This window comes from Haliotis asinina, chromosome 9, assembly GCF_037392515.1.
Source record: "Haliotis asinina isolate JCU_RB_2024 chromosome 9, JCU_Hal_asi_v2, whole genome shotgun sequence".
NCBI lineage: Eukaryota > Metazoa > Mollusca > Gastropoda > Lepetellida > Haliotidae > Haliotis > Haliotis asinina.
The window spans coordinates 43,445,674-43,457,934 of record NC_090288.1 but is presented as its reverse complement, the minus strand read 5'-3'; the positions used below and the strand labels follow the sequence as shown (position 1 = coordinate 43,457,934).

General features: G+C 37.0%; 1 protein-coding gene across 1 annotated transcript in view; it reads left to right on the top strand.

Annotated features, from left to right (window-relative positions):
* Positions 1-12,261, top strand: part of LOC137295544 (guanine nucleotide-binding protein G(i) subunit alpha) — a 60,717-nt gene that overhangs the window by 7,092 nt on the left and 41,364 nt on the right. Inside the window, exon 2 of the mRNA XM_067826929.1 lies at positions 4,887-4,929. Coding sequence (XP_067683030.1) covers positions 4,887-4,929 — 43 coding nt within the window. The remainder of the gene's footprint in view (positions 1-4,886; positions 4,930-12,261) is intronic.

Genomic DNA, 12,261 nt, shown 5'->3' with positions numbered 1-12,261 from the left:
CCAAAAGAACTAAAACTTAAAAGAGATTCATTATTATAAATGAACACTTCTAGTTTTTGATGGGGTAGCCAAGTGGTTAAAGTGTTCAACAGTCATGCTGTAGGCCTGGGTTCAATTCCCCACATGGGTACATGTTTTGAGCCCATTTCTGGTGTACTCTGTCATACTGGTGGAATATTGCTGAAAACAGTGCCAAACTAAATGCACTCATTCACTCTAGTTTGATTTGTGTATAGTAATGTTTCAGTGTATGGCATTTCCAGACTGGAAGTTACGGAGTTGAGCAGTCAGGCTAAAGGAATTGGTGAATGTCACGGTATCCCAGTAGATAGATTGTGTCGAGTCTGAATGATTTTTTACTGTTCTTCATTTGTCCAAAATATTGCAGCAGGAGGTGTTTAAGAACAAACAATATACCAGTATGGATGACGGGTATCCTCTTCCTCATGTTTCAGCTTGTTGATACGAGGATGTCGATATTACATGACTGGGTCAGATTAGCAAAGACCCATGATAATCCTGCAAGAACTGGTCTTCAGCGACCTGTGCTTGTTGTAAGAGGATCAGGTGCCCAAGCTCACTTGTTGACATATGTGATTGTATCCTATTTTTGTAAACCAATGCTTATCATGTCAGTCACTGGATTGTCTGGTTTGGATTTGCATTTTTACAGCTGGAGTCAGCCTGAGTCAGATGTTAACATGAAGACAGAGTGATATTCAAAGATACATATTTGTGTTAACCAGTGCATGGCGGTGCTCCTTCACTGACATATCTGCTGTTGACTGTAAAATGACTTTTCAGAATGTTTCTTCAGAGTTGGCCAATTCTTTGAAAAAGTCATCTTACCTCTCCATTTCTTACTGTCTGTCTCTAATAAATTCCTCTAACCCGGTCATATAATATTGATACACTGAGTACAGAAAAGGAATATATGTGTCTCTTCTGAGGACAAAGCCAGATGTAATACATTATGGATCCCTGAATAGAGGTAATCTGTGATATTGTACGATGTGAATAGACATTGATCTGTGCGTGACTGGGATCATAATTAATTAATGCCTCAAGGGATGACAACTGATTGTGCTTGAACAAGATTGGGTGATAATGCAATGATATTCCCTGATATCTGTATGTTATGTTCATTGATACCTTTTGTAGATATTAGTGAATGGTAATAGTTCTACATGATGGAGCAAAAGAAGGAAAATTAACTTGACAGTATATTGATTTGTGTTTTATTCTTTGTTTTTAAAAGAATTCTTTCAGTTGTGTTTGACTGACAACATCATTTGTTCATTACTGCGCAACAGAAACAGTGGTCCAGACATCAATGGCACCAATTTGCCATGCAGAGTTATGTCCCTTGGGCATTCATCAGAGCTCCAATTAACTTTTGTGGTATGAGTGTATTGATACCTCATATTGAAAGTGAAGGTGTATTAAGAAGTTTGTTATTTATAATGTTAAACAACTTTCTGGCTATTAGCTTTACATATGTTAGACATACATAGGCAATTATGTGGATACAAATCTTAAATCATGTCACATCGATTTTAGACCCTTATCTTTTCCCCTGATTCAAGACACCTTAGTTCCTATGTGGGATACTTGTATGCTCTAGGTATGTTTGTACATTTGCAAGCATCATACTTGTTGGTTTGAGCAAAGTCTAAAACGTCTATCCACATATACGCTAATCAAGTTGACATAAATGGCATAGTGTTCCAAACAATATTGATAAGTGACGATCCAAGTTAGAAGTGGTATATTACTATAGATAAGCCAAGATCCTAACTTGTGATACAGTGTCCCTGAAATATAAGCCAACCCTCTTCCATAGATTGCTTTTGTGGCCCTCAAAATGTGGTTTATGTATGGTAATATACGGAAGTATAAATCACTGCAGTTTTAGAAATGAAATGAAGACAGCCTATTAGTTTCTTTTTAGTATGTTCTATTAAGTTATTTTTGAGACTATATTTCATAAGTGTGTTCATTTTAGAGACTAGGTGTTGGTCTAGCCTCTCTTAGCGACCCATGACACATTGGGTGATATGTGTATAGATATTCAATATGTTGTAAACTTGATAAAGCCTGCCACACTCCTCAGAGGCAATGTGTCAGCCTTTGGGTCTACCTGTTTTAAACACACTGGGATATATCCACCATTGCACTTCACTGAGTCACATTGAGATATTACTCTGTTTACTGGTAGAACAATTCAACATTTGCCTTCTCAGGCAGATCATCTTGGCTGTAGATTTTAGGTTGAACCGTAGAGTATTTGTTCACAACTGATCATTCATATTTGGTGTCGAGAGTTTTCTGTGAGTACCCAGATTGGAGGAAAACCTGTGACATTTGGTTTTGTAGGTAGTGTCACTAAAGGTTATATATGTCTTATCTTGATTTGGAACTTATTCATTGAGGGGTTGGTTGCTTTGATTTGATACCTAATTGACTCAAAAGAATGTTATTTCTCACTTGAAGGTGGAATATATTTTTGTTCCTATGACTTATGACTAAATAATATCTTTGAATGAATTGATACGTCTTTGTTTCTGAATTATGTAGATCATTGTTGATGATGTCAATCATTGGATCGTTTGGTGCCATTTTGTTTAATTTTTTTAAAATAAATTATTAACAAAATTAAATATATTTGAAATACCATTTTGTGCGTCGTTCTTCTGGTGAATGTCCTGTTCCCTTGATAGCTGAATGCAGGTCAAGGCCCTGATCAAGATCTTACGTTTAGCAGAGTTAAAACCTCTTTGATATTTCCAAATAGATCCAGTGGTCTGATTCAGTGACTTTTCCGATTCAGCTGGTTACATGACATTGTGCCCAATAGCAAGGAGTTTTTAAAATTTATATTTGTTTATTTAATACTTTTGTATTATATTTCCAGTTTGTATGACCCATGAAGATACGGGTTAGAACTGATCCTCAGCAAACCATACTTGTCGTAAGAGGCAACGAACTGGATCAGGTGGTCAGACTCGTTGACTGGGTTGGCACATGTCAGCTTATCCCATTTGCGCATGTTGATGCTCATGCTGTTGATCATTGGATTGTTTGGTCCAGGCCTGATTATTTTCAGACCGCCACCATATAGCTGGAATGTTGCTGCATGTGGTGTAAAATTAAACTCACTCACTCACTCACCATGTTGTATGAGGGACACAAAGTTAAGTGCTTGATACACTGAACAAAAAAAGTAAAGAAACAGATACAAAATGTGTATTATTCATTCAACCTAAATATTAAGTGAGTGAGTGAGTGAGTTTAGTTTTACACGGCACTCATCAATATTCCAGCTATCGGGCGGTGATCAGTAAATGATCAGGTGAACAGTTTCAGAATATAAATGTGCTTCAGGATAATACTTTAGTAACATGACTAGACACGCATGACAGATCAAGCTGTAAAATTTGTTAAGAGTGTTTGAGTTAGTTAAGTTTTATGCCGCATTTATCAGTATTCCAGTTATATGGCGGCAGTCTGTAAATAATCGTGTCTGGGCCACACAGTCCAGTGATCAACAGCATGAGCTTTGATCTGTGCGGTTGGGAAACAATAACATTTGTCAACTAAGTCAGCAAGCCAGACCACCCGATCCCATTAGTTGCCCCTTACGACAAGCATAGTCACCTGTTAAGGCTAGCATGGGTTGCTGAAGACCTATTCTACCTGCGATCTTCACAGGTCGCTAAATATGAAGGTTTGACTGTGTGGTGACATAAATTTGAAACATAAAACACATCCTGAACACAACACAGGTATAAGAACACAACACAGGTATCAGTGCGTCTCACCAAATAGTTCTTGGTCCAGTGACCAGTTATTGTGAAACTGTTGAGCCGAATCTCTGATTTATTGAGCCGAGGAGCCAATATGATTGGAAAGTCACTGGTTTTTCAAGAATAATGACAGGCCCATGGGAACTTGAAGCAAAGTGTCTCTTTATAACATTCAATTTCAGCATCCCGATTCAGAAACTGTTCTTAGCACTGTGATATTCGTAAATCTGTAGCAAACTGTAGAATTACGGAAGACGTTTGTAAGTTTATGGTTAACTGTAGAATTATGGAAGGTTGTAATGATTTTTGGATGTATATTATATCCTTACACCTTACCTCTTCATCGTTGTCCTCTGTCAGATCTTTCTTATGAGTGTAGAAGTGTTCTGTTGCTTTTAAACATTCCACACATTGCTTGTATTGTTCTATGTCAGATGTTTACATTGGCTACGTGTCTGCGTAATTAACTAAAGTATATCTGCAGCACCCCAAATGTGCAGAGGACATTACAGAAATGCATTGGTTACGATACATTATGATACATCGAACCAAGGGCGGTTTTACTACTACTGCGGTATACTGTTTCACCCTGAGTGCTTGTGGGGTTTAACAAAGTGGTAAATTCTTGAGACCTGCATCACCACATTCTCGTCAAGGGCAGTGGTGTGGCCTTGTGGTTAGAGTGTTCACTCATCATACCGAAGGTCCAGGTTCAATTCCCCATATGAGTACAATGTATGAAGCCCATTTCTGGTGTTCCCCCTTAATGTTGCTGGAATATGGCTAATAGTGGCTTAGATCTACACTCACACACATTATCTTCATCCACGTTAAACTGACACACTGTGATACAGCTGTCACTATTTAAAACTTGATTCCATCTTGTACACCATTGTCCATGCTCCTTTATTCTGTTGTTATTTGTGTTTTTAAAAGATTTACGAACTGTAGGTATAACAGTAAGTGATATTCTCTCTTTTAGTCTTTCGCAAGTGGGTGTGGGACCAGGAAATATATTACAATGTCAGCTTCTATTGTTGCCCCAGGAAGCTGTTACTGATGATTATATTTGTGTTACAGGTGCGGGAGAATCAGGGAAAAGTACCATCGTCAAACAGATGAAGTAAGTATGGCAAATATTCATTGTATTTCCCATGTTGAATAATATCCACATATACCTTGCCATACATTGTGAGGAGGAAAGAAAATATTTGTGCCCAAGCAATGTGACATGCAAAGTGTTTTGTGTAATGGATCAGTTTTATCATTTAATGCAGGGATTTATCAAGAAATGCTCAGATAGTCAATCCTGCAGCCAATTAAAGTAAATTTCCAAATTTGGTTTGGAATTTCCAAATTCTGTTGTTACAGTTAACATTTTTTAGTACATTTCAGTATTTTTCACAATTTGCTTGCTCCCGAAACTAAGTTGGGTAATGTAGACATAAATTATTTACACAAGTTGTAAATTATGTTTTTTGTTTTCCTTTCCCTCTTTGAAAAGAAACATTCCATCTTGTTTATATGGCCCCTACTAACCTGTTGCGATGACGATGATTGCAGTGAAAAGTTCCGTCAGGATGTCAGTTTTTTAACATATCTGTTGATTGTATGAGTAAATCATATATAACATTTGAAATAGCATTTGTAAGAACATAATACTGATTTTATTTTGTTCACCGACAGCTATAATGTATTGATTGTCTTGCATGAAAAACAGAAGCACATTATGCAAGACAAACAGAAGCACATTCACGTGCTCATGTTGAGATTGATTATTTGACGAAATCATCAGAGAAGGTTGTACATAACACAGTGCATTATATTGATATACTTAGACTTTAGTCTTGTGTTATCTGTATATCAGATGTAGACATGTATCTACTTGCATTTTGATGCACATATCTCAACAAGTGACTCAAGATAATATTGTTGGTACAAGAGAAAATACACATTGCTCATTAAGGTGGGAAAGTTGATGCTATTGTTATATTGCAAAAGCAAGTGATATGAGAACAGGTGCAGAATATAAATGTGTTTCAGGGTAGTTCTTAGTACCATTGTTCAAAAACTAGATTTTAAAACCTATGTCATAAAACAATTATCAGTTGTTCACTGATATCGCTGGAAAGTTGCTAAACGCGGATAAAACCATCCTCACTCACTCACTCTTATTGCAGCTGATTCTGAGACAGGGAAAAGATCACTGAACTGATCACATGCTCATTATTTCCTTTATGAATCTTAAGCACATTTCTATATGGCTTCACACAGGGAAGTTTTGTTTGAACATAATTGAATCTTTAAAGTGAAAATATATACCAATTCAAAAAGGTAAGGGATATTCCAGTTTGCAAGCATGCCACTAGCCAATGCCAGTTCATATGAGAAAACGTAATATATATTCATTTAGATAGATACAGTTTTTCTTCATCGTCTGTTTTGAAAGGTATATCAGTTGATTACTTAGCATCTTGACTCAATGTCATTATGATAAGATCTTACCTATTGCTAAAAAAACCCCAACTTTTGAGGACATCCACTACAGGTCACACAAGAACAACTTTCTGGAACATTGATCTGTCGGTGCCATTAAGTTAACATTAGCCAATCAGAAAAGAGGTTTGTCGAACTCAACAGTGGCTGCCATTCCAGACTACACTTTGAAATTTGATTTCACAAAGTTCTCAATATTTAGCTAAAAGGAATTCTGTAATGTTGATAGAAGAGAATTTTTAAAAGCTTTAATGTCCCTTCTCGCTATGGCACCATATCAGTTGTAGTGGAATTCTTTGTTTTTATCAGATTAGACCAGACCAATTTTATTTCTTGTTTTACGGTTCTGCCTGCTGTATTTTCCCCCGCTCAAAAAATAAAATCCTAATGTTGTTATTGGCAAAATATGTAAACTCATAAGAAAATACTTTTTGCGTTGTTTTTTTAACCATATTGTTTTCATAAATTGCCAAAAGTAAAATACTTCAGTATTTAGATGGAATATTACTTTCATTGAAAATTTCATTTTTATCTTTTTCCCCACCTGCCTTTAGGTTTTCAGAGGACAAAAATCTGTAGAACAAGAAATAGAATTGGTCTGACCTTATATGGCTCGCAAACACTTAACAGTATGTCTTACCAAAGATGAAGTTAAAATTTTACACTTCAACTTTTTTAGCTAACCATTGTGCAGACCCATATATTTTTACATTATTGGATCGTTTTGTTAAGAATTGACTACAATGACATTTCAAGAGTTGCTAGTTGCCCATGTATTGTTTCCTTGAGTTGTTTTATTATCCTGATAAACTTGTATGTCTACTCACAAGAACAACAGCTACATCTTGTATGCAGGCACATGGGAACCTGACCTGTACAAGCTTCAGATATGGCAGTCTTGGGTTACAATCAAGGATTGTCATCACCATAATGTTAAATGATAAAGAATCATGTACCCTCACTCACCCCTTCTTGTCTGTAGATAATGCTTATCTGTAGATATGCTTATCTGTGCTGGTGACAGCACATCATCATATATGTTTGGAAACCCCTGCATTTTGTGAATTTCACTCGTAATTATTTCATGTACATATTAATAAATCAAGAGCAGGATGACACTGATTTCTGCAGTCAAATCTCAAATCGCCTGTTACATGCAGAACCCGAAAATGTATATGACATGACTCTTTAGTGTACAGGTTTCCAAGTGATAAGGAAAGATTTAGTTTCATGACGATGTCGAAAAATTTCAAGTCAGAATAGGACAAGGACACTTTCGAATCTGAAATCACCTCAATAATTCAGTTATATACAGAAGATACATATGTATGTGACATGACCATTTGAAAAATGGGTTTTCGAAATGATACGGCAAGATTTGGTTTCTTCTTGATGTTGGGACCCCGTGAAGGTCACGAGGTAGAATAGGCCTTCAGCAACCCATGCTTGCCATAAGATGCTTGTCATAAGAGGCAACTAACGGGATCAAGTGGTCAGGTTCCCCGACTTGGCTGACACATGTCATTGGTTCCCAGTTGCGCAGATCGATGCTCATGTTGTTCATCACTGGATTGTCTGGTCCAGACATGATTATTTACAGACCGCTGCCATATAGCTGGAATATTGCTGAGTGGGGCGTAAAACTAAACTCACTCGCTCACTCACTCGCTCACTCACTCACTCACGTTAATGTTGGGAAATTTTCAGTCAGAACATGGCAAGGGCACTTTTACGCAGGCATCACCTTTTGCACCTTATGAATTGAACCTGAACATTTGGGAAGATGAGGGAACACTTTAACCAGGAGGTTACCACTTGAATATTAAGCAAGTACAACTTTAAGATGTTTGAAACGCTTCGTAAATGTTCCCAGTTCATTCCCATTTTCATGCTCCCAGTGATAACTGGGTAGAGGACATATTGTTCTGTTCAAGTTGAAGTCTAACTGCTTGGGTACGTTAAATTTCTGTCACGTTTGGCGTTTTTGTCTTGTTATTTACAACTTATACAAGTACTTCTTTTCTAGAAATAATGAAAAAAATAATTCAATAGGGATTCCATAAACTGGTTCTGTTCCTTTTCTGTATAATCAATTTGGTATGATCTTAGTACCTCATGAACTATGAAAGCCACTGTTTTCTGTGTAATTTGAGTGCAGCATTGTTTCTTCATTATCCTTTATTTAGATGTGATGTCATGTTTTTATCTATGACGAAGAAAGTTTTATTCGACACTTTTTGTAGTCAACAGGATGGAGGTATGAAACTAATAAGCTGTGGCAGAGACACCAAAACTCCTTGTTATTAACAAATATACACTTCAGTATGACAAGGAAGTTGGTCTGGGAGAACATCCTTGTGTGGACTGATGACCTCACGGCAAGCTAGACTTGAGGTTATTGTAGATAATAAATGCATGTGTGGTTAAGTCCTTAGATTATATGGTAGGTTAGGCCTGTGAGTAGAATGCTTTTCAGGCTGAACATGTTTTATTCCCAATATTTGGTTACAGTGTGTCATGATATTGCTTGGACAATCTCTCTCACTCACTCACTCACTCACTTCTGAAAGTGTTTGAAGTCATCTGTTTGATGGCATAGGTAAATTAAGTACACTTGAATCTTTATGCAAGTGGACCTTCACATTCCCACTGGAGAAAAAAATCCTTTTGCTTCAATTCTATTGGCAAGAAAACTGACTTGAAAAACAAAATCATGAATTTCATTTTTCCATTATCAGTGATATTCAGTTTTACACCACTTTCGAGCAATATCACATGGAAAAGTTATAATGAAGAACATTAATTCTACCATTATGACCAAATATTGTTTTATGCATATTGAATATAACAAACAGCAATCATCTAGGACCAGTTTGTTATATCCATATTTTGTTGTAAGTGTGTTTGTTATAAACAGTTTACTGCAATGAAAAGTTGTTGCAAGAAGCGAAAACTTCCTGCATCGGCTGTGTGAAGCTCAAAGGGCTGGAATCTCTGCCATGTGTCAATATTTAGATGAAGGGAGACTTGAACTGGGCCACTGAATGTCTGTTCATTGATGATTGGCTTCCAACCCAGAACACAAGCTTGGAATGTAGAAGGTGTAGGGGAGGACTGAACTCCTCTAGGTCAGGGCGACCCATGGCCATTGTTTTTTAACAAAATTGGATCCCAGAAAGAGCTTGAAAGTATGATAGGACACTTGTTCTTTTAAAGCTTTCGATAGCCTGAGAGGTCACTGTTCTTTTGATGCATTTGGTGCTCTGTTTGAAGAGGAATCTTAAATGAATGTTGTTGGTTATTTGGTATTGGTAAAATGTTGACGTCTTAGATAAATTTCTCAAGGCAAGGAAGTGACTCACCCTTGCTGTTTGTGATTAAGAAAGGTTTACCTCATTGGTGATGACAAATGATGCAAATCTGGTGAAATTTCAACTATGTGCAGACGTAATTCCATGGGGCTGAACTTTTCACAGTTCAGCAAACGTTAGGAAATATTCATTGAGGATGAAAGTCTGTAGGTTTTAAACTTTAAGCTAGAAATAATCACAAAACCTGTTACTTTGTTTTACCCAATACACCAGCACTCCATAAAGTCCTGTAATTTTTTAATCTGGGCTTCCCTGAAATTATTTTCTTCTCTGTCAAAATCACCAGCCCATTATTATATTCATATGTCTGTATTTTCTGTGTACAACTGTGACTGATCATAAGAAAAGGCTCATGACTTTCTTTTTAGGTTACTTTTTCAATATTCTTCTGAAGCATTGAAATATTATGAGTCTCTACTGGCAGGTTCAGAGAAGGGTATAGAACCTCTTTATTACAGAGAACAGCACATTCTTTAAGACCTAATTACTGGTGAGATCAGCTCCTTTCAGAATTATTTTAGTTGAAACTTTTGGTGGAATTTGGTCTTGATTCCATCCTGGATCATTAATGAATGTTAATTAGGAGTGACACCTGGTTAAATCCAATTATCACCACCACCACATTACATATGTCAGTTTTGAATCGTAGAACATGCAACTGATATTTTTGTCAGATCTGAAAAAGTTCAAGAGAAGTTTTTGAAATATCAACGTTTTAGACATGTTCACATTTCTTTGTATCCCTGAAATAAATATTTTCAATTCTCGCAGTACATGCTGTTTAAATACTTGAGGTTAAGGATCCAACTAGCAGTCACAGTTGTGTCGTATGTAAGTGGTTGACCTACATCCCACAATGCCGTTCTGGTGTGGAGCATTTCCTCCTCAACTTCCTGTCGACCTAGGCAGCCATCATTGACACGCCTCGTTTTATGCATCAGAGTCCACAAGACATTCTTCATTTCCATGAGCCATATAAACTGATTAACCATTTGTTTGACTGCTAATCTCTAATGACAGTTACTGCATGAACCATGTTGAATCCATTTTACATAAGACAAAAAGTAAATTTCAATTTCATAACCTCAGTACTATTACCGAAATGCAGAAGCGTTTAACAATGTTCATATTTTCCCTCATTTTGGTGTTGATGAAGTTATGAGGTGGGTGAAAAAATGGAAATCGGCTCTAGTTCTCAAGAGTTATTTCATCAACGCGAGCCGTGCTTCCAAAAGGGCGTGTATAATTTAGTTAATGTAGCTTGTCAGAGGGACATGGGACTTATGACATGAGAGTCCTCCAGTTTTCAAGCCAGCAGTGATCGTTACGGTGATCATCAAAATGATTTCCTCTACAGCACCTTGTGCTTCAATGCATGTGCTTGAGGGAAACCAATTATCAGTAGAGGAGAGAGTGTTTGGCCACACTGATTTGGGCCAGAGGCAGAATGAATAATGTCACCATCAGCTCTCCATTCTGAATGTTTTTTGTGCGTTTTACAGTTTGGTTCTATTTATGGGATTTGAGATTAAAAAGGAAATCTGTTCGATCATGTTGGTATGGTGTAAGGTGGATGGTTTACTGTGAGTGAGTGAATTGGGTTTTATGCCACTTTTAGCAATATTCCAGCAGTATCACCAGCTGATCACAGTATTGGACACAAGAAATGGGCTTCACACATTGTACCCATGTGTGGAATCAAACCTGGATCTTTAAGGTGCGCTGATCAAACACTTTACCCACAAGAGAGTCAGTTTAGTTTTATGCCCCTCTCAGCAGTATTCTAGTAGTATGACAGCAGAGGACACCTAAATTGGGCGTCACACATTGTACCCATCTGGGGACTTGAACACGAGCCTTCAGTGTGACATTTGAATACTTTAACCACATCAAACTTGCTTAATATGCAGAGGACATTTTTCAAAGATTTGAGGCATATGTGACTAACTTAATGTTTGACTTTTACTTGGAAACTGTGTCACACGAACAGGTGATTTCTTTCTGTATTTGTTAGAGACAGTTTGGCTATGCTGACGGTGTACATATCGCCTGTTCACATCCAGATATCAACAATGAATTAGGAGCGAATCAATAATAGGTGATGTGCATTGTCAGAATGGAACACTGACGTCTGTTAAACTAGTCCTCATTGAAATTGTTTTGTATCTTTTAGTTACAGGTGAAGTTATTTCTGGTCTCCCCACACTGTGATATTACCAGATTATTGTTGAAAGTGGCTTAAAGCTAAACTCACTTACTCTGTATGTTTCAGTATGATCCAGTATGTTTCATTACGATTCAGTATGATCTAGGCTGTTTCATTACGATTCAGTATGATCTAGGATGTTTCATTACGATTCAGTATGATCCAGTATGTTTCATTACGATTCAGTATGATCCAGTATGTTTCATTACGATTCAGTATGATCTAGGATGTTTCATTACGATTCAGTATGATCCAGTATGTTTCATTACGATTCAGTATGATCTAGGATGTTTCATTACGATTCAGTATGATCCAGGATGTTTCATTACGATTCAGTATGATCCAGTATGTTTCATTACGATTCAGTATGATCTAGTATGTT